At 43.0% G+C, this 27,077-nt stretch overlaps 1 protein-coding gene across 2 annotated transcripts in view; it reads right to left on the bottom strand.

Moving 5' to 3' along the window:
- The window catches only part of TOGARAM2 (TOG array regulator of axonemal microtubules 2), a 58,000-nt gene extending 32,163 nt beyond the window's left edge, over positions 1 to 25,837 (bottom strand). The window contains exons 1-4 of one of the 2 annotated variants that reach the window (XM_084513102.1): positions 25,797 to 25,837; positions 2,068 to 2,184; positions 1,448 to 1,573; positions 81 to 254 (exon numbers count right to left, since the gene is read on the bottom strand). In XM_084513102.1, coding sequence (XP_084369228.1) covers positions 81 to 254; positions 1,448 to 1,475 — 202 coding nt within the window. In that variant the 5' untranslated portion in view covers positions 1,476 to 1,573; positions 2,068 to 2,184; positions 25,797 to 25,837. Of the gene's footprint in view, positions 1 to 80; positions 255 to 1,447; positions 1,574 to 2,067; positions 2,185 to 7,841; positions 8,021 to 25,796 lie in introns of those variants that run through there. The other variant, XM_084513103.1, reaches the window with a different exon arrangement.
- Positions 25,838 to 27,077: the final 1,240 nt, after the last annotated feature.

Raw genomic sequence — 27,077 nt, 5'->3', positions numbered from 1 at the left:
CTTCGAGGACCATTTGTCCCTGAACTCAGAATTTCTCTTGCATTGAGGCCATCATGCATTCAACCCCCTTCAATCCTCACCTTCTTCTTCAGTAGTCCATCTGCTGCCACAAAGCTGCAAGTTTGAATCAATGCTTCCACCTCGCAGAGCTCTGCATCTGGGTTTAGCTTTTGTGATGCTCCCACAGTAGACAGCAACTGGGGCATGGTACTTAGCTTTAAAATAAAGACAGTACAAATGACACAAATTTGCAGCTAAAAAAAAAAAAAAAAAAAAAAAAAAAAAAAAAAAAAAAAAAGTATAAAAAAAAAAGATATCCACTTTGTGTATCGGATTAACACATCAGTATTAACCTACAGTCCTGACCTCAAAGGCTTAGTATCTTTATGCCATACTGTCTAGTAAGGCACTTACATTTCAGCATTTTGACATCTGAATGCTCTGCAAAATTACATGCGTTTTACTAGTTGCCTATCCAAGACTATGGAATTTCTTCATGTCCTTTCAAAGGGTAGACAACTTGCATAGGTCTCTAGAATTTGGAAATTCTAATTGGCATCTAATAATAATCATAGTATTACAGAATCATTTAAGTTGGAAAAGATCTCCAAGATCAAGTCCAACCACTAACCTAGCATTGCCAAGTCTAACACTAAACCATGTCCCTAAGCACCACATCTATATCTTTTGAATACCTCCAAGTAGAAGTAGTAGTAATAATAATAGTAATAATAATCTAATAAGTAGACAGCTTCCAAAACTGGTTCAAAAGTGTTTTGTTTTCATTAAATCCCAATCAACTTTGTTGGTTGTTTTTATTTCTATCCACAACAAAGAAGTTACTAGGAAACAAACAATCACCAGATGCTATACCTAAGAGAAAGTTTGGACTCTGCACGAGGTATTCTCAATATTCAGTGGGATTATTTGGTTACTGCATCTGCAGGATGCAAATTGTCCATCCAAACATTCTCCTTTGTTCTGTTTCACTGTTACAGGAGTTTATTCCCTGCTTTCCTTACTGCAGAGGCACCCTCCCACACCCCAACAGAAACACAGCCTGGCTCAGAAAAAAAATTGGTCTAAGTTATTCCTGAAAATTCAAAGTCATGTACAGCATGTTTCCCTGCCCTTCATCCTGGCCTGTATCCTTCCCATTACCCAGCCTCCAAGGCCAAGATATCACTCCTAAAGAATGAGAGAAAATGCAGGGTCTCACAGAATTACTCTTGCCAGCAGAGCCAGCACCTCTAGGGCTGCGTGATCAGTGCTTTGAATGCAGCTTTTGTATATGCTCTGCCTCCCCGAACCAAGCAGCATTCCTGGGCTCACACATCTCTGCTTTGAGCAAACATCCTCTGGGCAAAGGCTGCAGGAACAGGATTGCAACAAGCCCTGGCTGTAGTGCCAAAGGTGAAGGAGTCTTGTATCTGCTGTAGCCCTTTACCTGCTGTGAAATTATCTTCTGTTGCCATGGGGGGATGACGGGCTCTGTCAAGGTGAGAGGCTACTTGTGCTGCCCTTTGCTGGGCCTGATGCAGCTGCCAGTGGGTTCCCTTGCAGCATCAGGAGCCTGCATGGAAAAATGACACTGCTAATGCAGGTGACAGCCATAGGACCCTGGCATTGCCCTGGCCACAAGGTTCATGGGTGGAACATAGTAGTGGAAACTGCTCAAGCCAGGTGGTGTTAGAATACCGTAAGAATCCAATCAAGCTATGCATGTTCCACATTTTGCAGAAACATGTCCAGAAAGTCCAAATGTTGAAGGAAAACTGTTGGCTGGCATAACAGGGGAAGTGTAGCTCCACCCCAGCAGCTGCTGTCTCCATGGCTGGATGGGCACAACAGCCAAGACAAGTTTCTTACTGCACTTACTGCTGCTGGACCTGGCACAGCACATTGGAGCTGGTCCCACAGAACTTATCTCTGCTGCTGCAGCAGAAGCATAATTGCACATGTCTGATAACAAGAAACTGTCGTGTTAAAGTTGATATGCACCAATAACAACCAAGAACAAAAAAAAAATGAGGTGTGGAATAGTTCCCCTTTTTAATACAAACATACCTGCATTTAAGGTGGGGTGCCTGGCCATCAATAGTGCAGATTGGTTTGTAACCCCTGTCCAGCTTGATAAATGAAATATGTCTCTGTCAATTTCCACCAGTGTACAGGATTTTTTTTCTGTAGAAAGGGAAGACAAGCTTTTATGACACATTCATGAGTAATTTTGAAGCACAACTCAAACCACAAGCCAAATACTTCTAAATCCACCACCTGCTGGGAAAAGAAAGAGAAAAGCAGTTGAAACAATTGCTATTGTAGCTAAATTGTCTGCATTTTTAGTGTTGCTGAGCCATCTATAGCTGTTATGGCACCTCAGAAAGCCTGAGCCTATAATATGACATATTTAGGGATGCCAGCTATCCAGAAACTGTCTGCCATGCACCCACCAGTGAATGCGCAGCCCACAGGACTAGTGGGACAGTGAAATGGTGTGAAGGACATATGAGGGTAAAAAAAATAAATAAATTTATGCTTAGCTTTCCAGTTTAGTGCTATAACAAATTTTTTCATGACATTTTTTCAGCTTCAGCCCCTGTGGTCTATTCCCTTACTGGTTTGGTCACTTTCACTTCAAAACTCTGGATATTTCTTCTCATCTTCTGACAGAGGCTTCAGTCACCATACAAAGCTTTGACTTCTTTTAATGTATTGGCCTAAGAGAGTTTTTTGCAAAGCATACCTCAGGATAAGAGGTCAGTATGGTAAGTCAGCAATAAAACTCCTATAAATGTCAGTGGGAACAGAAGGATGCAAATGTGAATTGCTTTTGAAAATCCACTCATAGGTGTCTATAAAGCTCTGCAAAAAGAATGACTACCACATGGCAGCTAAGTGCAGCCAGAAGAATCAGTCACATACAGCTCAATTAAACTCTTACAGAAGGAGAAGAAAAAGCAGGTACCTATTAACGTGTTCTGTGAGCTTAAAACAAATAATAAAGAATGCCTGTCCAAGTTTAGGCACCTTACCACCAACCAAGCTTACAATCAGGTTAAATGTTGTCCTCGAGCAAATTACAGTAGAACACGTTCATATTGCTGCAATGCTCTGTAGCTCCACCCCCTGGCAAATTTTCTTTTAGTCTATAGGAAGCACTGGGCGTGCAGAATTCATCTTCTCCTGCTATTACTGAGAGAAACACAAAACGAGTTGGTGCCATTCCCTGTCCAGAGGAGAACAGTACAAGTAGTTCACTGCTTTGTGGGGGGGAAATATTAGAAAATGGCTTTCTGAAGAGGAAAAAAAGGGAACACAACTGCCTTTGAGCAGCTCCAGGCCCTGGTGATGTTTCATTAGACAGTAACTGCACATCTTGCCATTCTGATGGGCTAATCCGAAGGAAACACCCTCCGGGATGTTCAGCTTCTCTGGCTCATTAGCACCCAGTAAATGAAAATAGAGGTTGTTTAATACCATCGTTACTGTCTGCCCCAACTAACAAGCTATTTCTCTGGTGGCTTCCCAGTGCAACAAATATACAGTATCGCCACATGAAACATGTCAAAACCAACACCAACAACCCTACAGAGCCCATTAGGATCGGAGTTGCTGGAGCCAGTATTTTATTTTAAAATACTGGGTATGTTAAAATACCCAGTATTTTAACAGCTGGAGGCTGGTTGTGCGGATGCAATGCAACTGATCACAGGATTTTTTATTTATTTATTTATTTATTTATTTATTTATTTTTGCCATTGGATTCCAGCTTATAGTACCGTAATGCAGCTGTAGCATGAAGTTTTCACAAAGTAGAAAGTCATTGACCAGTTGAACTGAGCAGTTCCCCCAGGCCTGTAGGAGAATGACAAGGCTGAGCTACAGATTGCACCTCCTCCTCCACTTCTTTAAGTTCTTGGTACCTCAAGTGCTCCCATCTCTTTCACCACAATGATCCGATCATTAACACTTGAGGTAACACATTCAAAATCTATTTTCTTTTACCATTGTGTTTACCGGTTTGAGGAGTTTTTGAATCTGTAAACTTGCTTCCTCAACCATTGACTGTGCGTGGCAAGAAACGCAAAGGAAATCATATTAAAAATTCCACATGCGACCCACATGGTGCTCTTTTTATGAGTTCTGTCCTCGTCTCTTATTTGAAAGACCTTAAAGTTCACTGCCTCTATGAAAAGCTCCTGTAATGGCTGCTTCTCAGAAAAATGGGGCTGCTCAGCCATGAAACAAGAGTGACCACATGCAGCAGCTCACCCAGGGCAGCAAACCAAGATCTGGGAATAAACACATCTGAATGCCAAACCTCATCAGCCCCTTCAAAAAGGGCTCGAACAAACCCTCATTACAGCTCTAATGATGCGTTTTGCTGGACACCACAGCTATCTGAGTACTGTACACAAGTGCACGCTGAGTGCCGTGCCGGTCCCCGTTGGAGCTGTGGCCAAGGGCATTCATTCCCCAGTGTCAGGTGATCGATCGCTCTGCGGACTCCTGCAGCTGCTGGGCACAGCGGGACAACGAGGAGCCAAGTACACTGAAGCACCTTTGCTTTGAGCATAACCCTGCCTTGACCAAAAGCACTGAAAGGGTTCTTTCTCCTCCTATGGGTGCCCCTTGAACAGAACCCCAGACCTGCAGGGCCCTGAGCCCAGGCAGGGTTTTGCAGAAAACCTCATGCAGAGGGGTCCCCACCACCATGGGCCTCCAGGTACTAGTGCTGTATGAACATAACTCAGCTGACAGCAGTACGGCTGTGGGGGCTTGCACCAGAAAAAATACACGACAGTCAGCTGCTTCTCCTTCCAAGAGCAGGACCTCGCAGGGTACATAGGATTTTTTCCACAAAGGACTCTGTGAAAGGCTCTGGATGCCCAGCGTTCAAGGCTTGTGTATAGAAGTCACAATCATCACTTTGAATGAACATACACTCAAAGCAAATCCAACCAGTGTCCCATGTCTCAAAACATTAATCCAGCGATCTGACAGCTTACACACTCCCTGGGAGCTTTGCATTACTTTCTTGTGACAGTATTTTCCTTAGAAATATCAGGCTTGTCTCCTCAGTTCCTTTCCCTCAGCTGCCCCAAGGAGAGAGCTCTTTTACCCTGTGCTCCTGTGTGAAGGACTACTACAACACAGAATCATTAATGTTGGAAAACACCTCCAAGATCATCTGGTCCAACCATCCCCCTACCACTGATATTATCCACTAAGCTACATCCCTAAGCACCACATCTAACCTTCCGTTGAACACCCCCAGGCCCATAGTTTTCTCCTGGTGGGGCCTCACATACTGTTCCAGGCTTCTTTCATAAAGGCACAAAACAACTAGGAGTACTCTATATCAGGTTTTCACAGACACCTGCAAAAATCCGAGATAACTCTGAGTGAGCATCCTAAGGGCCCTGCATTGCTCCTGTGTAATCACCAGACAAGGAAATTCTCAGTGATCTGCAACAATTTCATTCAGCTGCATCATGGGATCTGAGTTAGGTATTGAAATTTTTCATTATGGGTAACAAGCATTGGGAGCACAAAGTGCAGGGCTGACATGCAAAAGCAGGAGCATCTCCTCTAATGAGATGAGATTAATTGCCCATTTTATTACTCTTGTATCTATTCTGCTTAGTTCTAGTGCTGTTCTTAGTGTCATATGAACCTTGAAATACAACAGTTCCCAGCTCAGAATTTATTCTCTAGTCCTTTAAGCACCCCTCTGTTCTGTTCAGGACCTAAGTCCACCATTCAAGCATCAATGATTTATTTATTTTTTTTAAGTCTCCATTCACCTAAGCTATCAGATATCACCTAACCCCATGGGCATTTAAATACCCATAGAGGACAAACCTCCACATGCTGATGCCTGCTAAGCATGGCTGCTGTCTTGCCTCTGAGCTGCTTCTCAGAGCCCAGCACCATTCTGCCCAGAGGAGCCAATCTGCAGGCAAGGCAGATAAATGCTTTTTTTCTAGTACCTATCAGCTGGCAGCCTCTGCCTTGGGTGAGCTGGAGGCCACCAAGAGGTAAAGGAGTAATAGGATGGCCTTTATCCATCCTATACTGCAGCACAGAGGGATGCAGTGCGTAAAGGGATGTGGACAAAAAATTGCTGCCAGATATGAGCATGCAACACAGCAGAGATGGCTGACCCAACCCTGCAATAGTCTGGCTTAATGACCTGACAGAAAACACCGCATCCCCAAGGCACCCCCACTTCTGAGGTCTGAAAGTGAACAAAGCCAAAGACCAGCATGAAAATTGTGCCAGAGCAGTACCAGCTCTGCTGCCAATTCACTGCAAAAATGTTAGGAGCCTATAAACTTGACCTCTGCGTGCCACAGATTTTGAACAAGTCAACTTTAGTTTATTACAGGTCAGTATCTCCAACTGAAAAATGAGAACGATGTTTGGAAGCTTTGCAAAGCTCTCAGAGATCCTGGGGGTGACAAATACTACACAAATGGGAGTGTGGTTACTGTTGTCATTACGGCAGTGGTCCCGGCAGCAGAGCCCCAGCTTGCTGAATTGATAGGCATGAGGGAGCACAGACATTACCAGAAAGAAAGGGAAAGAAAAAAGAAAAAAAAAAAAAAAAAAAAAAAAGTGAAGCAAAGGTTCTCTCCAGAGAGAGATAGAAGCAGAGGGAGAAAGTAACCTGCAAACACCTGTGATAATCAGCAGATAGCTCTTGAATCTCAATCCTTCAGAGAGTTTGGTTTGTCCTCCCTCTGCAGCTGTGGCAGGCTGGCATCTCCACACACCAAGAATTCAAAATGGATTTGACTGTGGATTGTACCTCCTCATTCTCCTACATCATTTCCAGATCTAATTTTCAGAGATTTGTACTTCTTATAATAAACCTCCCTGAAAACAGAGTCTATCCTGAAGGCAAGTTTGCTTGTCAGAGTGATATTGCTTTGGGACCAGGCACTTGTGTACCAGGCAGCCTATAAGCTCACTAAGATTCTCTTCACTTGGAATAAAAAACAACAACACTTGTCCCAAACATCATTTGGAGTGAGGTGCCAAGGTTAAACTTAGCGAAACATAGCAATTTAAACCACTGTCAAAAGCAGACTTGATCACCATCCTGCAGGGATGAACAGTCTCCTGGTGGAGCCACATAACCCTGACCTAAACCTCAGCAGCAGCTGATTGAGAAAGTTGGTTTGATTTAGATCTTCTTTGGTTCTACCTGGAAAACAGCAGCATGAGCCAGAGAAGGACCCAAAGTGCAGTTTTTGCTTTTTGACCCAGTCAGAGCAAGGTGAGTGTGAGCACAAGCTGAGCAGGGACCTGTCCTTTTCCCTGAGCACAGCAGCAAAGGGACCCGGGAGGCCAAGGGCAGTGCCTGAGCTGAGGTGGGAGCTCTTGCTCTGTTCCCATGGTGTGGCAGAGAAAACCCCCAGGTGCTCAGCATCTTCTGCCTGTCCTTATCTCTTCTCCTTCATCTGTCACCCCACTTCTGCTACACCTCTCAGGGGTGTCTGTCCTTTAAATGACACCCGGAATCTGGCACGCAGCTGGAGTCACCCAGCAGAAACTTCCCTTGCGCTGTTGTAATATTTACTAAAACAATGTTTTGAAAGTAAAAAAAAAAAAAAAAAAAAAAAAAAAAAAAAAAGAGGAAGATTTTAAAAAAAAGTCATAAATGCAAATCTTTCTTGCAGAGTTTATTGCCTTCTGGGAAAGACACTTGCACCAAGCAACCTCCACCAGAGCCCAGTCACAGCAGCCCCTCTGCACCACTTCTGCCAGCCCCAGTGGAGCACCGCCTTGCTGACAAAGCAGCAGTGCCCAGGACAGGGCTGTTCACCAACCTCCTTCATATCACGCGTGTCCTTCACTTCAGAAACCTAGCTTCATGCTGTTAAGCTTGTAATCCCCCGTGAGGTAAAAGCCCTGCTGCAGGTCGAGTCCCACGAGGAAATGAGGATTTCTTGTGCTCCGGACCCTGTATTTCCCAAGCTGGAAGCAGGGACAGCCATTTGGCAAGCCGGCCCCCTTCTCCAGGACAGCAGGCTGCCCCGTCCAGGTGTACAGCTCCGCAAGCAAACAGTGTCACATACCAGAAATAAACAAGGCTGCATAGCAACCACTCCTCTGAAGAAATCCTGAGCGTGAGATGCGAGGAATATCTGCTGCCTGCAGGGCTGGCAGCCAGCTCCTCAGACGCTGCAGCAGGGAGCACCCCAGGGAGCTCAGCAGCACCCAAGCCTTCAGGCAGGGACAACCTCTGAGATGCAGCATGCTCCGAAGTCCCCCCACGCAGCTGCTGCATGAGAATCATCCTTTAAAGCTCTGCATGGTGCCCAGACAAATAGCAAAGCATGCATCAGATTGAAAGTTTTAAAAGGAAGGGAAAGTGGTTTTTTTCCACACCCTTTTCTGCAGGATAAAGTCTTTGATGACTTCCTGGCATGGGAAATTGCTTGGATAGGCGACCCTAGCTTGGAACCCCTCTCGTTCAGAGTGGTGTAAATCCATACCAGTCCTACAGAAAGCATCCTACCAGGGCAAAATTAGCAAAAGAGGAGAACTAGTTCCTTCAGACTGGCTCTCTCTGATGCAGCACAGCCACACTTAATGCAATCTCCACTAACTGCTACCAAACAGGTGTTTTCCATCACTACCATTGCAAACCTTCAAACCTCTCTGCTGTGCATAAATATGCAATGTAGAGCAGAAGCTATTTTTCTAATAAAAAATAATGTTTTTTCAACATTTCCATGGCTAGTTTTGAAATCTTCCATAACAAAGTCACTGTTGGCTGTTTTGTTTTGTTTTGTTTTTTTTTAAAGATTTAAAAAAAAAAAAAATTGAGCAAAGGTGCAATGCTGTTCTCTATTATCAATAAGGAACTACTGCTCAGTCTGTCTATACAACGACTTGAATGGAGTGTGTCCACAAAATATGAGGAAAGGGATTCTCCAGGTTTTGATTCATTTTGTGCCCAATCTGCAAGCAAGCAGGGAAACGGAAAGAGTTTTTCAGCTGGAAAAATGTGCAGTAATTCAGCTCTTACAGGAAAACAAACAAAACCAAATATCTGAAAGAGTTAGCAATCATGTGTCAATAGTACAGGCAGCATACCCACCCTGTTGTGATTTGGGGAGATGACAGGCGCCTCACTTGGTAAAAGCAGCAGCAAAGCCAAAGAGAAGCATCTTCCTGCCACTGCGGAGCCACCCCACTGGTACCAGCAACGTAGGAGTAAAGGATTCAGCCTTACAATGAGTCACCTTAAATCATGCAAGTCCCTCAGCTTCTCTGAGGCTGAGTAATCAGATGCATGAGAAAATAACAACACTATATATTACAGAATGGCAGAAAATGAGCCAACCACAGCTTTAGGCCTCCTATTGTGACATTACCTGCATGAAACAGGAGAATTCTCTCCAAAGACTTCTTCCCGTTCCTACAAACGGGAGGCAGAGGACTGCCCTCAGACTCAGGCACCGCTTTAGACCTTCAGAGATACCAGAAAAGCTCTGCCACAGCTCTGTTGCAGGCTTCAGGCGAGATTTAATCTGCTACAGCTCCTGTTTGGAAACAAAGCAAGGCAGAAATGCTGCTTGTTCGCCTTTCTCCATGTTTTCTTTTAGGACAATAAGCCCTGCAAGCCAGGGAATTGTCTCTTCCTACAACTGTGCATTATCTAACAGAGTAGACCCACCTGTCAGTTAGGGACAATACCGCAAAATAGCATTGGTACCAGCTCTTCAGAGGAGTTTCCCTGATACAGCCTTCAGTCTGTTCCCTAGCGAAGCTGAAAAGCGTGGCCCTCATCAAATCACCAAAAATGTCAAAAGTAAAGCAAAGGTGTCAGTTAGTCAGACTAAGACTGGCTGGGAGCTTCTAATGTCCAGTCTCCGGCCTTCAGTACCTGCATCTATTCCTCTTTTAATTTTGCTTGTAATGGGTTAGATTCAACCAATGAGAAGCCTGAAAACCTAGACTCTTAGCATGAAAAACAGCAAGCTAAAGTTTTATTTCATATTTCCTGAAAGGAAGAAACGTATTGTAGCCATCATGGGAGAAAAGAGTACCTTCTGCCTTGAACATCGTGCCAGACCCATTTCATCTGGGGCTGCATTGCCCACATGGACACACTCTGATGCCACCTGCACACCCTGTAATGACACATCAGTGTGTTACACAGGGAAGGAGTAGTGTCCACTGGCACACAGGCACCCTGGAAATGCACCTGGTAACAGCTGGTCACAAACCTGGTCGTAACACTGTCCCTCAAAAGAGCCAAGAGGTAAAACAAGCTACTCGATCAAACCCTCTGTCTCATCTATCCATAGCAAACCAAAGCATGTCCACCAGTTCCCACCTGAAAGAAAACAAACCAAACATCCCTCACAGTTGGTTAACAAAATAACTTGCCTTGAAGCCCCCTTTCTCTAGAAATGAAGCATGGCCTCTCCATTTTAACAAATACATCTTGGACATATTTGGTTAAATCTCTGTGCTCTGTTTGACCAGCAGCCTGCTCCCAAGCTACATCTTCCTACAGTAGCAGGCAGGAGTGCAAGGCTGAGCAGGGCTTTTTCTGCCATCTAGAGCAGATATAGAAATAATGCTATGTTAGGCAGGTGTAATCAGAAATCTACTTATTTATTCCTCTTCGCATTTTTCCTTTCACATGGTACACTTGTTTGGCAGCATGATCCTTTGCAGCAGCCTCACAGCACACATCCCGCTTCTTTTTTGCTCACAGAAACTTCTGCTGGGTTAGGAGCCCTTAGGCTTTCCCCATTGCGACCTCATTTGTGCGCTGGGGATGGGCAATCAACACTGATTCACCACCTGAGCTGGTGAGGGAAACAGCCCAAGCCCCCAGCATTAATTAGCCCAGCAGACAGGTCAGAAGCCAGCAAGTTTATACAGGCCTTCTGGTTATACAACCTACAGCAGCAGAAGCAGGTTATTAATTTAGTACTGGAGGTGCCAATGAAGCTTTGCAAACTGGTAGGAAAGGCTAGAGTTTCACTAACAAATACAAGCTGTGCTCCAAATCCTCTTCCAATTATAAAGATCAATGCAAGCTGAAATACCAACATACAGAAAAGATGGCTGGGTATGAAGACTTTTTATTTTCAAAATAGTCATTTTTTGGTAATACTTAAGTTTTATAACTACATTGCAACTCCTCTCTGATGAGCCCAAAGCAGTTTGCACTCCCACAAGTGGCACTTATCTCCTTGTGTTGATTCAAGCACTGTATAAATATACGGGGACACTGAGGCAGGCAACAGCACTCCTAACTGCACTCATGGCCTTTGAGTAAATAAACTGCAGTGACACCAGCAAAATAAGGTTTCTCTTGATGCAGTGACAGCTGTCTGTGAATGGGTAGCAACTGGGATCAGGGCATCTTGAGGAGAAAATGCTGAGACATTTTTAAAAAATGACTAAAATGAGGTAGGGTTTAAGGGCACTAGTCTCATTTACAGAGGTGCTATATTAAGAGCTGCCAACTAAGCTTTACCAGAGATTTATCCTGTGGGGATCAGGGACTTTCAAACTGATGGATAGAGTATCTTGGCTGCAGCTTGCCGAATATTTTTTAATGGAAAACAACGATTCCACAAAATTGATGTGATCTGTGAAAAAGTGTTTGTTTCAATTATTTCTATGGAGAAAAAAATAAGTTTTAGAAATGAATGTTTGATGTTTTCCTCAAATTCCTCAATCAAATAAAATGGAGATAAATTTATCTCTATTCTGAATAGCCTTAATTCTAAGCAGTGAAAACCTACCTTACCAAAGACACGTTTCCAGACCAGACCTTGAGACACCCTCTGGTGATTCGGGGCACTGTACACGCATCATGCTTTCCAACCTAATTCGTTTAGGATCATATGGTCCTAAATTAAGCCCACTCAGTTCCCTATGTTGCTAATCTAGTTAACTGCGTATTGGCTAATTGCAGGCTTTAACTCACCACCAAATGTAGCAACTCACCATCTGTTCATTCTGGCTACCCAAAAAGTCAGCAACCACGTGAAGTTGCACCTCATCGGGGGATGCAGAGAAACCAGCTGTCAGCAGCTGCGGTCTAGCACAAGTCTGCATTGTATTTGATTTATCATAATAAAATGGGTATTATATAACAGGGGAAAAAATGAAAAAAGCAACTCAGGACAGCCTTCACAAACAAAGTATGGGGGCAGAAGGACACAGGAAAAAATAGTAATAATAATAACAATCAGACTTCCCTATGATGCTGATTCTTTTGCAGCTATGTCAAAAGCAGGGCACACGAGCCAGACTGCTAACCACACATATGCACATGCACCTCTGATTTTCCTGAGGGTAAGACATTACTAAAAAGACCTCAGTCTTCTCCCCAAGCTTATAAGAATTTAGCATAAATCATTTTGAAAACTGAACCACATGCCTGGTTTACTGAGCTGAAGAGTCAGAGTACGGGCACCCATCTGTTGGAGGCAGACCTTGGCTGGTGCACCTTTAAGGAGGTGGGCAAAGTCCATTAGCTCCATTAATGCCACACCATGGACTTTTACTGCAGAGCAATGCACAGCGCTAACTGCAGCCCTGCTATACCTGTGCTGCTGCCTTGAAGTACAGCTGCAGTGCGTGCAAGCCCCAGTAACTTGCTTCAGTGCGCTTTGGTAAGCTACTGTACTCACTGAGGCAGCTGAATAACATCAAAGCTGCACAAAAAAATAAATGCTTTTCCACAACGTCACATTAAGGCCTAAAAAGAACCAGAAATCAAACCCCATTGATGCAGAGTTCAGGCCTCAGACTTTAAAATCCTTCTGCTCCTACAGAAGGATTAGTTGTTTCTTTCCCAAGAGCCCTGTTTTCCCCCAGCACCATTCATCTGCCAAGCAGAAAATCTGCCTGACCAGTTTGGGGTGAAGGACTGAGGCTTCAGGACTGCATCTCTGATTTGGAGGGCTCTCAAAGATCACAAGCAGAGAATGCATAACCACAACATCTGTAAAACAACAGGTACATTCACTGGTAACAGAGGTGAAGAAGATGGAGATGAAGGTGTAAAACAGGTATACGTAGGAGCCCACGTTACATCCACACGTTTTACCAGCTGGCAGCCACCAAACCATTTTCAGGAAATGGGATCTGCTAAGCGTTCTCAGTAATCCCCTGTAACACAGCACAGGTCAGAAAGTGGATGTTCCTGAGGGCACTTTATGAAAACTGACACAGGAAAGCGTTGTTGTTTCTTTATGTCTTATAAACTGCAGAGGTCCTAAAAACAATTTCAGCTTTGATCAATTCCTTGATAAGAGCCTGGCAGAAATGTACTGTGAGCTAGAGGATACCCAAATTTCCTAAAAGTCTTCCTAAGTCTCCCCGATCAGAGAACATCATCAAAATCAACACAGAGATGAGACAAACTGAGTCAAGATGAGAAAGGACTCAATTTCCTTGTTCAATGGCTTTCCATTGAAATCCTCTAAAGCTCCAGAAATTATCTTCTTGAGCTCTATGGAAAGGAAAAATAGGCACAGGCTAGTAATTTTTCTCCAATAATTACAAAAGCTAAGAATTTACATACCAGAACAAAGTCATGGAGAAGACTGCTACGGTAGATGAGTAAGTTCCCTTTTTCACCGTCACTGTTTCAAACAAACTCTGTGCCTATAGTGAAGAAAAAGTTTTCCATGGCTACCTTGAGTTTAATGTGCGTGAAAGGGATGGTAGCTTTTTGTTGTTTCTTTTATGTAGCTGCTTTTGAAATAAAATTGTACAGGATGCAGTTCTATCTCCTTTACCCTTCATTGAGTTTGTTGGGGAAAAAAAAGAAAAGTAAAAATAAGAGGACTGAGTGTGACCCCACTAAAATCAAGCAGCCACTGTGCCCAGGCTATGGACATTTTGAGAAATGATTCCTCTTCCGGATCACATTATCCCTGTCAGTCCTGAGCAGAAAATGATTTCCAGACACTAGCCTACAGCAGACAATAATAAAGGATGAAAAATAGCCAAGCTATCATTCATACTAGATGCCAGAAATGAAGTATGAGAGAATCTGGGGGGCTTAGAACACTGGTGGGAAAGCCAAGGAAGAATGGGATCAGTCCCTGCCTGCTCCACGGTGGCGGCAGCATGGTGGGAACAGCTCATTTAGCAGATGGCTTTTTTCATCAGGCTGGTAGCTGTGTATGGAGCCTTCAGTATGAACTGGAGTTTGGTCATGACATGAGGCAAACAATGAGTACATTGAAATGCCATAAATCCCATGTTGGCAGAGCTCGAAGCGTTTCAAGACTCCATGCAGCATTAGGCCTCATGACTGCACCTGAAGGCAGGCTGGTAATCAAAAAATCAGTACATCTAGAAGAGACCATTTCAGTGCCAAAAAAATAAATAAAAATAAATAAAATAAAAAAGGAGAATTTGGGAGCAGAAAGAAAAACTCACATAGAACTATGACTTGCATACAGGTGGCTGCTAACCAGCTTGTGGATTGCAAGCCCGCTGCTCCTCATAGCCCTGCAAATTACATCCCACAGATCCTCACCAAGAACAAGGGTCAGCACCTCAACAGAGTTTGATTTGCCTTATCACGCCCTCTCTGCATTCTGGCTGCAACAGCATCTTATTTCACTCACCTTTTTGATGTCCTTGCCTATGTAAACTGAAAGCTTTTTCAGGCAGAGGCCAAAGAACCTTCCTGCAGGGTTTTCCTCAGGACAGGAAGAAGCACATACTTTGCCTCCACTGCATATTTTTCTCTAAAAAACTCCAAGCATTCAGCCATAGAAAACAAAGAATTGTGATAAACTAGCCAAGTAGGGCTATCCCTTCCTTACACATGGAGAAACTGACACACAGAACTTGGGTTTCAGCCTTGGTGGTCACTGATTTCCCATCACTCAGTTCTGAGATACTTTGGAAACTACTATGATAGCTCCAGCTACTAGTGAAGCAAAGCTTTCCTCATACATCTTACACTGTGTCATTCAATTCCTCATCTGAGAGACAGGGATCACGTCATTTGTACCATTATCTTAAAGAAAAGCAAGGACTTCACCATTTTTTCTCCAAATATAAAAAGCCATTGTCTAGTTAACATTTTCCGAGAGTTTAGTGAGGGTTCTTTTTTTGTTTGTTTTGTTTGTTTAAAACAAGACATGCTGCCTCCGAAGCAAATGAGATGACTGAAGAATGAGATTCCTAAATGGAATAAAATCTTGCTCTGTTGTGGGGCATCAAGTGCTGCTCCTTATCACTGACAGCTCTTCTTAATGCCAAATTGGATGGGGTTTGAGCAGTTATTGAAAGACAGGGGAGGTGTGCACTGCTTGTACCTAGGAGCACTAAGCTAGGCATCCCAACAAGGGTTTGTTCTTGAAATCTGAGTCTCAGAGAATGCTTAGTACTGTGACATGCTCCTCTGGAGACTCAGGCACGTCCATCTTCCTCTCTGTAGCTGCTAAAGAGCTTTGAATCTGTGGGGCAAACTTTCGCCATGAAACTGTGATCATCCTGAGGACTGATTGAATGTGGCTGCTTGAGTTTTTTTATGGTGTTGTTGTTGGGTTTTAAACCGTAGGAGCCACAGGAAACCATGAGAGGAGATGACAATTTAGGTCTTATCTCATTCTCATCAGTGCTAATAGCAAAACCGTAATTGATTTTGATTGTCATGCAAAAACCTTCAGCCCACAGACTAAAACATGGAATGAAGCTTCTCCATGCAGTCTGTTGTCTGTGCATTTTTTAAAGAAGCGATAAAAACCTTCATTAGAAATATAGTCTTCAATTAAAATATATTTTTTTCTCTTCAAACACACACTTAGGTTGTGATCTTTTATTTTCCACAAAACAGGTTAAAAAAAAAGAATGATAACAGTTTTCAGTTGAACAGTAATAAAGATGTTTAAAAACATTTGACAAAGCCATACAACCATCTGAAACATAAACAGCTCTCATTTTTAATGTCTGCCTTCTTAAATTTCCACTAATCAAAACAAAAAAAATGGGGCGGGGGGGATTTGGATAATATACATAGGACTTTTGTAAGAAGTCTAAAGTTTTAGAAACTTTCCAGTGAAGCTAAACCTTAGAGACGAAGTTCTCAGCTTTTATTTATTTATTTATTTTTAAAAAAGTTTTAAAAGTTCAAAGGAATGGCCAGAATGGCCCACTGGGATGTCACTGTTACCCAAAGAAGCCATAAGGAGAGCCCCACAGAAGCTGTGGAAGGGACACAGCATGCACAAGACTTGTACATACTCCTGCAATCCAGGCTGGTACAGCATTCCGCAATGGAGCTTTGCCTGTGATAGACCAAAATGTGCCACTGTTTTGGCCACCAACAGGTAAACACAGAAGCTAGCTGCAGAGATGTAAAGTCCAATACGCCAGGCATTTTAAGCAAATCTAGGTGTGTGTGCTGCAGTAAAACCACGTATTTGCTCCTTGGACAGACCCAGCCACCCACCTCACGCTGGCCAAAAAGGCAACTGCTCCTCAGTTCAGCATCCAGCTGAGTGGTCTTCCCGGGGTGAAGGGAAATGCAGCACACCGTTTCTTTGAGAATCAGAGCTATGAACTGCTTTTTCAGAAGTGGCAGAATTTTGCATACCAGCCCTAACACATAAAACTCACCTGCTAAAGAGCCATTGGTACATCACCACAGGAGACAGAAGGAGCTAGCATGGATTGAACCTGTTTTTCCCATGCATTTTGCTAGGAATAATAAAGGCTATTATAATCCTGCCCTAACAAGGGATCCTTTAAAAAAACTATTGAAACTATGACTCAAGGAAACAATAATAAGTAAAATCTACTGCCATGCAGCTTGCCAAGGAGTTCAAGTTCCTTTGGCAAACAACGTTAATTGCAAAGCAAATAAAATGCTTGCTGCAAGAATGACAATAAGGGAGACCTACCTTCATCTTTGTTCTTATTTACACGTTTCCATCAATACCCAGAGAAATTTAACTCTGGGCTGAAGGACCTGGCAAGGTGAAGTCCTCAGGTTTCAGCATTCCTCTGGCAATCCATCACCCCTCAACTTCTCCTCTGCAATTCAGTCCCAAGGCATTAAACTGTCACCACTCACTAAGAAATTGGACTTGAAGACACCTAAGCAGATTCATTAACGTATTAGGTAAATGCAATCTCATTGGCTCCTTTTTTTAGGCTTTTGGCAAGCAGTGTGCAAACAAACCTGGAGGATGAGGCTCTCAGGGGAGGGCAGGCATCTTGCCAGTGTTCTTGCTTAAATGGAGGGAAATAAAGCAGCAGCTCCTCACAGCCGCACCAGAGTTCGCAACCTGCTGCTTTGCTTCAAGACAGCAAAAGACACAAGGTGGTATCAGCTGCCTCAGCCTTATGGATATGTGATGTACCTTCTGTATGTGCCATGTACATCACAATGCACAGGGCATTTCTACTTTAAAGGCAGCATGGTACTACTCACAACCAAAACAAATCCCAATAGGCTGTTCCTTGCATGTAGACTGACACAAACCATCTCTAGATTAATATTCAGGACTGCAGAGGGTTTATTTTCATTATCCATAACCAGGCAGTTGGTGGCTATGTAGCTGCACTGACATACAGCCTTTATACCTCACATCCTACTAGCACAGACTAAGCTATAAGGCCACCAAACCAACAAAACGGGAGGTATTTGCTGGTGTCAGGCATGTATCTACCCTGTTAATTCTGTCATGCCCCATGACACACACCAGCTGTCAAACTGTGAGACTTAGGCATCTGTCCTTCCCAGAGATTCACATTTTGTCACTGATAAATATAACTATTGGTCTCTAATTTGTTAGAGTTACAATTTTGCAGTACCCTTGAACACGTTATGATTGGCATATGTTTGACTTGTGCAGGCAATTCGTCCATAGCACTTCCACCCCAGGCTATGAGCTCATTAGACTTCATTAATTAAGCAGAACTAGACTCGAAAGATGCTTGGAGGAGAATCTTAAAGTGCATCAGGAAGTAGGATGAGCAATTCAGTAAGAAACATTATTCTAGGAAATACTACTATGCCAAAAATTAGATAACACATTTTGCACATGACTGCAAATCTTGACATCTTTTGGGAAAAGAAAGCAGTAAATCCAAACAAATATGCTCTAAACATTAAGTATTCCTATACCTAAGTATTTTACATTACCTCATCTAGGCATTGCACATCACATACCACTTTTCCAGGAAAAGGCTACCTATGGTTGCCTCACTTTCCTTCAGTGGCAAGCAGAGTTCAGAACTGTATTGATCATTTCCTCATTTTGTTTTTAAAAATCTTTCTGTTTATTTCTCTCAATACCTATTTAATACTACTGATTAATATTTAAACAGAGGAGACATTTTGGTAAAGTTTTAACTTAGCTGCTGATTCAGGTAATGGCTGATTGAGCTCTCAAGTCTTACAGCAAAACTACATATATTGACACATTCTCTTTGTCTATAAAAGCAAGCTTTTCTTTAAATGCTTGTATACAAATTAGCTGACAAATAGATCATTTTGCTAACTACAAACCAATACTGATTTTCACTTGGAAATTGATTATTAGCAAATATTTTCCAAATTCCTCACAGAAACAATATTCAGATGAGTGAACAATTGTTCTTGCAATAATTCACCACACTGCTGCCTTTGCATTCATGTGAAAGTGGGCACCCTAGTTATAAGGCATTGTTTCTGCTTCTTTGGTAAACAAAATAGGAAAAAAAAAAAAAGAAAAAAAAAAAAAAAGGAAAAAGAAAATGAACCCTGAATTACAACTACATTTCAGTTTGAGTTTTCAGAAAGCAATTGTCTGTTCCAAAATTCTTGAATCTTTGTGATTTCTGAACATAGCAGTTCAGGCAAAGAACTCCTGCAATGATTACAACACAGCTCTTCCCCAATGATATCACAAGATTATGTATTTCACTCCCATTTTTAAAAAGAGAAGAAAGAAGGACTTGTTGAAAGAGGTTCAACAAGCTAAAGTGCAAGGTTCTGCACCTGGGTCAGGGCAATCCCAGACATGAGTACAAGCTGGGAGAAGAACTCATTGAGAGCAGCCCTGCAGAGAGAGACTTGGGGGTTCTGGTGGACAAAAAGCTTGACGTGAGCCAACAGTGTGTGCTTGCAGCCCCAAAGGCCAACTGCATCCTGGGCTGCATCAACAGAGACATGGCAAGCAGGTCAAGAGGTGATTGTCCCCCTCCGCTCTGCCTTTGTGAAGTCCCACTTAGAGTGCTGTGTCCAGGTCTAGGGCCCCCAGCACAAGGAGGATGTTAGAGAGGGTCCAAGAGGAGGGCCATAAAGATGACCTGGGGCTGTTCAACCTGAAGAAGAGAAGGTTCCAGGCTAATCTTGCTGTGGTTTTTCAGTACTTAAAGAGGACTTATGAAAAAGATGGAGACTGACTCTTTGCTCAGTCAGATAATGACAGCATGAGGGAGAATGGTTTTGAACTAAAAGAGGGGAGATTTAGATTAGGAGGAAATTCTTCACTGGGTGGTGAGGCACTGGCACAGGTTGCCCAGAGAGGTTGAGGATGCCCCATCCCTGGAGGTGTTCAAGACCAGGTTAGATGAGGCCCTGAGCAATCTGATCTAGTTGGTGGTATCCCTGCCTATGGCAGGGGGATTGGAAATAGATAGTTTTTAAAGTACCTTCCAACCTGAGCCATTCTAAGATTCTACGATATGCAAAAACATAAGCCAACATTTCTTTGAACCGTTCAGCCTGCTCTATGACTATATGACTAATCCACTGTATTTTGGTGAAGGGAGTGAGAGAAAATGAAGTACTACCATGCTGCATTGCCTGTTCATCACAAAGTCTTTCCAGCATATTTAATGTACTGTCAAAGTCTCCTCACTAACAACTGCAAAGCATTCAGATTCTTACATGACACTAAATAGTTAAATATATTTCCACACAGTCTTCTACCTCCTTTTTTCAAATAGGAGTCAATGTCTTACCCTGCTTCTCATCTGGCCATCACTTCATTTTTTATTTATTTTTTTTTTATATCTGTGTAAATAAGAGCTTATATAATGTTGATTTAAGGAGAGTCTGCAGTCTGGATGACTCCACTGAGAGTGAGACAGAAGAGCCTCAACACGTCAGGGTAGTGTTCATTTGCAGTTTTCTTCGAGTATCTGAATTTTCAAGGAGGGGATTACACCTGAACAGAGGTGTGACTGAAAACCACATCCCTTGGGGATCTTGAGTTCTTATTTAACTCACAGATTATCAAATGGCTCACATAAGGCACTGTGAAGCATAGATTACACCTGGGTTTATGTCCTCCATTAGGATGAAATACTGTGTCTGCTCACTGCAGGGCTCTTGTGCCTTTCTCTAAAATATCAAGTCTGAGACTGTCAGAGATGGGATTCTGAACAAAACAGTTTACCTAAACCCAATCCAGTCTGTCAATCCACATATTCATGATTAAGCACCCCTCATCTCTGGCCTCTGCGAAACAAGAGAAATTAATTAGCTGCAGATTTATTCCTTTTACAAACCTCTGTCTGATTTCCAACTAGCTGATTTCACATGCATTTGCAGCCACATAATCAGTAGCTTATTTATAAATACCTCCTCCAGCTTTGCAGACAATACCAACAGGTAATAATAATTCCAAAAACAGGTACATGCTCCAACATCAGAAGTGAGGGAACATGCTTTCATGTTTGAACTATAATTAGCAAAGCAAATCATATAAAGACAAACTCAGTAGTATATGACCAGGTTGTTTCTGGGTACTCAGCAAAGGTTTGTGGGTTCAGCATACAAACACTAAGCTCCTTGCAGAAGCTATTTGAGGACTGATTGGAAAAGGAGGAATGAGCAGGAAACTAGAGTCACAAAAGGGATAAGGACAACTGTTGAGGAGGCTGTTTCTTATTTTTCAGTCAGATATTAGACCTGAGACCTTCAGCTCCAGATCTCAGTAAAGCTTTTTCAAAAATTGTGCACCTATACCCCAAACCAGCCACAGGAACAGGTCTTTTCCTATATGGGAAACAGAAAAAGCAGTGTACAGACGACATACATCACCCTCCCCCACAGACTGGGACCTGCTGCACTGTGTACATGAGGTGCCCAATGGCACCAGCAGTCCAAAACAAGGCTGGAAACTCTCTGAAGATCAGACAAAGCAAAACTGAACCAATTAATGAATTTTCCCAAGAAACTAAACACTTGTTTAGCATATACTCCTGGGGGACATAACAGGAACCTATGATGAGGCATTGGCAGGGGGCTGCTGCAGGGCCACCCCTGTAAGGTGAGGCCGGGCCTGCCCTGTGCTGGACACAGCTGGTTCCAGATGGCCCCAATAGCCCCATCCCAGGGCACAACTGAGACCCTCATCCATGCCAATGGAGCCTCTGTGAAAATTACGTAAGGGTTAAACTCTGCACCACAGTGAGGGAAGAAGTGTGAGAAACAGCCTTGTGAGCACCAAGGTGAGACAAGGAGGAAGGGGATGAGGCACGAGGGCAGAGATTCCCCTGCAGAGCCAGTATTTCCCTGCAGACCACAGAGAAGAGACCATGGTGGAGGAGACTGAGCTTTTCCTGAACCTGTGGCCCATGGAGGAGCAGGTTTACCCATTGGTACAGAGATTGCAGCCCTTGCAAATAACCCACAGTGGAGCAGGAGAAAACTACTCCCATTCCCCAAGGCCACTCAGTGGGTGGTCAGGAATGAAGCTCAGTCTGAGGAAAAAAAGCAGGATAGGGAGGGACGTGTTTTAATTTTGCCTTTGTTTTTCACCATCCAAATCTCTTCCAAATCTCTTTCAACTAGCATTAAATTAAATTCATTTTCCCCAAATCAGGTCTGTTTTTCCCACAATGGTAAATGGTGAATGAGGGACACCAAAACTCCATAAAATCCACTCTAGATGCTACAAGATAGTTCAGACACAAAGGCAATCATTACTTATATAAAACACTATGATAACTCCTAGAGGCCCACTTTGGCAAGATCTTGGAAGCAAGGGAAGATATCTGCAGCTGTTCAAAGACTTTTCCTTGCTTGCTGTATTCATGTTTCTAAAAGGAGATTACAGGGCTACACTTGAGTACTTCCCCAGAGGCACACATCAGAGTTGTGCTTGCACAGTTGCTCAGTATTGTTTCCCCCACATCTCTAATGAATGAGGATTTCTTGCACATACACACATTTCCCTTATGCTGTCAGCCTTTTCCCATTTCACATACTGAGCAGGATCCCTATGGAACCGTACTTTAAACTGTTTTGGACTACAGAAATGCAAAACATTGAAGCTGAGATAACTGGAGCAACTGAGACCCCCCCCCCCCCATCCTCCCGTGTCTTCAAGATAGTACAGCACTATCATACAAAACAGCATTAAACTTTGTTTTTTAAATGACACTGTTTATTTGGCTCTAGCAACTGAGAAAGGATTACAAAATGGAGGACTGACAAATAGAGGGATGACAAGAGGAACAAGAGCAGGCGCTCATAGGAGGTGCTAATCCTACAACTGAAAGAGTCGAGCTAACTGGGGAGGTTAATGGAGGGAAGATTTGTACAGGAGAATCTACTCTAATCTTTCAGCAGCTATAATGCGATGACACTTGGAGCTTCACTCAGCAAGCACTATTTTTGATGTTCAGAGCATTTCTTATCAGATGCAATTAAGGCTGTAATCTTCAGTCCTCAGGAGAAAATAAATCTTTGGCCTCAAACTTACATGAGATCACCTTGCCTAATCAGTCATTTCCTCTCCTGAGTGTTACAGTGACATCAGCTCCTGTACCTGGGCTCAGCGTTGCATACTGAACTCCTTTCAGCAGTTCACTCACTATCAGAGGCCTCAGCAGATGATGCTTGCAACTCACATAGGTCTCCAGGGCCTCAGCTACTCTCTCCACTAGTTTCTCCTCTCCTCCAAGTACACGTCAGTGATGTACCAGTATCAGACTCTCAAAAAGTCAGCTTCTGCAATATATTCAACCACATAGTTCAGTCTAGAGCAGAAATTTTGACAGCGCAAATGTCACACTCAGCTATCACTGCCTTCAAGAGATCTGTGAAAGGATCAAGGAGATAATGCGGCCTTTACAGATGAACTAATAAAGGCACTTAGATTTATTAATTTATTTTTTTTACTCATCCCCTGAGGAATATAACTTCCCAGAAATACGGCTACCCCGTCCCAACCTCAGCATTTCACTCTGATCATCTCCCCTTTTCATCCTAGTAATTACCAATCTGGAAAGAACTGAGCGTTGACAACAAAGCAACACCACCAGGTTTTAGGACTGGCATGCCAGCCAACAAGAAACAGGGAGTTGCTGTTTCAGGCCACCTGCATATTCAGCCTGTTCACAGGTTAAATAAGGCTTGGTACTCTAGGTGCTTTTTGAAGCCAAGGGAACACTTAAGTGAATCAAATGAACGCAGAGATTCTGTGCACACCATCAGAACTTCATGCACCAGAGAAACACATTTAGTTGGGTACACAGACCATGCTTGTTTAACCTTTTCTGCAGATATCGTCTCAGAATGACTCAGTTGGCATCCTTTATGGTCCCTGAGTGCACTTAAGTTCTGAATATCTCCAAAAGTGCTATGACTACATTTAAAAAATCATCACCAGTTCTTGCTCTGCCATTCCTGCATTTTAAGAACACTACAACAACTTTCCCCACAGAGTAGAAAGGCATGTTGTGCAAATCAAGGAGCTAAAAGTCACACCCAAAGGAGCACACACCAAGGATGGACCACAAAGGCCTGGGGACAGATTCCAGCCAGCACAGACACAGGTGGAGCACCCAGCATGTTTTTATTACCTGTTTTCTCCACCATTTTGCAAAGCAGTCAGCAGTCTGGAGCTGAGGACTGAAATGTAACAAGAGAAATCTGTCTTTATGATTACTCTGTCTCTTCTAAGTTCCCAAAACCTCACCTGAAACACTCTGAAGAGTGTGTTAGGTGTTCCTGCCTGGCCCAGCAGGAGACACAACAGGACATTTGGTCCCCTTCCCAAAATAGTTCAGATTACAGCACTGTTATCAACACGTACATTTTTAAATGCTGGACTATGACTAGTCCCGGGAGCAACATTGCTTCCCACAGCAATGATGAACAACATGAAGAACTGAAAGGGTCTCATCTGGTGAGCAGCTCTGAAGTAGATTACTTGCACTGCAGCCTGCTGCAGTACCCCTCGGCAGCTCGCCTTGCCAAGACTGAGCTAGAGGGCAAAAAAAAACAGATTTACATCTGGATAAATTTGGATAAATTGAATAAATTATTTAATGTGAGTAATTTTGAATAATAAAAAGAGCCAATGTAATTGTGAATTGTTTTGAGTACCTAGAGGAGATTAAAAAAAAAAAAAAAAGATTAAAGTCAGATTAAAACCAACCAATACCAAACAAGAAGCCAGAAGTTCTGTTATGACATTAAATAAAATGTTTCATCCTCTCCCTGCTCCCCCCAAAAAAGCCAAAAAAAAAAAAAAAATCTGCTTTTCCCCTCAACTCTCCCATCACTTTATCATTCACATTGCCCTCCACCTTTTTTTGTGCATCAAATTATCGGTCTGCTCATAACTCCCATTTTTCTTCTGCAAATGTACCATTACCAAGTTACATTGCAATCTCACTTCAAGCTTCCAGGAAGTCAAAGTGTTCAAGACACCATTTCTAAACTAAGCACAACCTTATATCCATAACAACATAGACTTCTCCTAAAGATCAATCAGACCAAAAAGAGATCACCTATGAGCAGCAATGACTTCCATGCTTCAAAGTCATGATGCAGAGACAAGGATGGCTTCAGCCAGGACACAGAAGGGGGATATTGGTCATCCCACCAGTGTGTACAGGGAGGTTTCCTACTTACAACATATTGGAAGCACCAGGAATGCTGTTCTATTCAGACTTTAATTGTATAAAAAGGCCAACACTGATTTATTGCCAGTCTTGTGCACCTTCAACACATCACACATCAGGCTAGTTTCTCTCCACTCTGGCAGATTGCTTTTGGAAGAGACAAGGATGTACAGCCAAAGCCTCCTGAGTGTTCAGAAGCACACTGGGTGCTGAGCAGAAGGTAGACCACAGGCTGACCAAGCAATTCTATTTCTTGTGTTTTTACAACTCCCTTTACAAAGGGAGTCTTCATTGGAACAGACAGAAATTTATTTCTCTTTTGAGAGAAAAATTCTTCCTATAAACATGAAAATATTTCACTGGAATCAAGGAGACAGTAGGAAATGAATTGTCACTTTGAAGCTCCTTTTTTACAGAGGTAAAAACATACAGTTTGAAGCATCCAACAGAGTTCATATTTTCCGTAACAGCCTTCTCTTCATCCCATTAGTTTCTGTCACTTAAATGTATCCCTTTCCCAAATCTTTAATCACATCTGCAATGTCTATGTCAGCCATACCCCTTGCTTTGAGGAGCCTGAACGCAAGATTAAGCTTCAGAGAACTGCAAGTTCAGACAGGACCCAAGCCTACGAATGCCTGAAGGCAGTCAGCTGAAGCAGCAACTACAAATACCCGCATTCCCCTGAGTTCACACCATGAGATTTTCTCCCTTGCAGAAATCTCTGAAACAACACAGCACAACTTGAGCAAAAGCAGATTCTGCCAATCTTTGCTGTCAAATCCCCTTCCCAGAAAACCCAGGTTCAGCTGGTGGCAGAAAACATTTGGTCTGATTACAGGAGCTTCCAACTTGAGATAGCTGAAAGGGTCATTGGTTCCTGTACCAGGCGTTTTGCATGGTATCATTTCCATCTGACTTACCTCTACACCAGTTCTGGGGAAGTTGTCACAAATGGTCTCACCCGACTGAGGGTGGGAAGATTTTTAATAGTTTCATTGAGGTGGACATGAAAAAGATTCTTGTTGATGTCAGTTTCCCGCAGCAACTGTTGCCATGGTTATAAATCATTTATTGCCCCCCATTGGCCAACAGCTGAATATAAAGAATGGGTTTACTATGTGCAGGCGAGCATGACAAACACACAGACCTGCTCCTCCTGGAATGTGCCACCAGGCAGCAAAATACTGTTGATGTTTTATTGCAGAAGCTATGGGAAGACCGTAAAATAACCACCAGACAAGTCAGTTGGTGAAAGCAAACAGTCCTCCAATTCAGCTGCAGAGATTAAGGGGTCCTGAGCTTGTATGTGCAGTAACTATCATGGGAGGAATCTAGAGACAAACCGTTCTGCCAAGCCCCCATAGACCTGGAAAGATTTTTTCTTAAGAAGAAAATGCACCACTAATTCCTTAAGATATGCCTAAATAACTGATAGCACTCATTCCTGAGCCAAGGTATTTGAAATAACCTAGTTAAGCCCATCTCTGTGATTAGAAAAGCTTTGGATAGGCTCCAGGTCTGGCCATGACTTCACCTCCCCTTTTTGACAAAGTGAGATTCACTCATACAAATCTTGTTTCTCTCTCATACCTCCTTGCTGAACAGTGTTATATCTTGCTGCCAAAACAGAAGCACAGGGAAGCACACTTGGACTTTTCCTTAGGCTCTCTTCCAAGTAGGATTTTCTTAATTGTCTTGATTTTACAAGGAATGGGTATACAATACCTCTGATCTAAAAATCTAAACCTTCCCGTGTTGGAAGAGACCCATAAAGATCATTGAGTCCAACTCCTGACACCACACAGGTCTACCCAAAAATTCAGACCATGAAATCAGATTAAACCAGATTAAAATCAGACCATCAGATTAAATGCTGAAATATTTAGCAAGAGAGGCATCAAGCATCGTTTGCACAACGCCCTGGTGCAACAAAGTTCCTCTGGAAGCAGGCCATAACAAGAAATGAGAAGGTGAGTGACACTGTTATACAGCAGGACCTATTTAGCAACCATAAGATGATGCCATCATCAAAGGCATTAATTCACAGGTTGCTCTTGCTGCCTGGAAAGCAAGGTATTTTTGTGAAGCTGTTGTGACACCCCCTGGTCATTCGTGGTATTGCTCCTTATCACATTCGAAGTGCATTTACTACAATCACCTGGAAAAAAGGCCACCATCACATAAAAAGCCAGCAAGGAAAA

Source organism: Aythya ferina, assembly GCF_964211825.1.
Source record: "Aythya ferina genome assembly, chromosome: 3".
NCBI lineage: Eukaryota > Metazoa > Chordata > Aves > Anseriformes > Anatidae > Aythya > Aythya ferina.
This window is presented reverse-complemented; position numbering and strand designations above follow the sequence as displayed.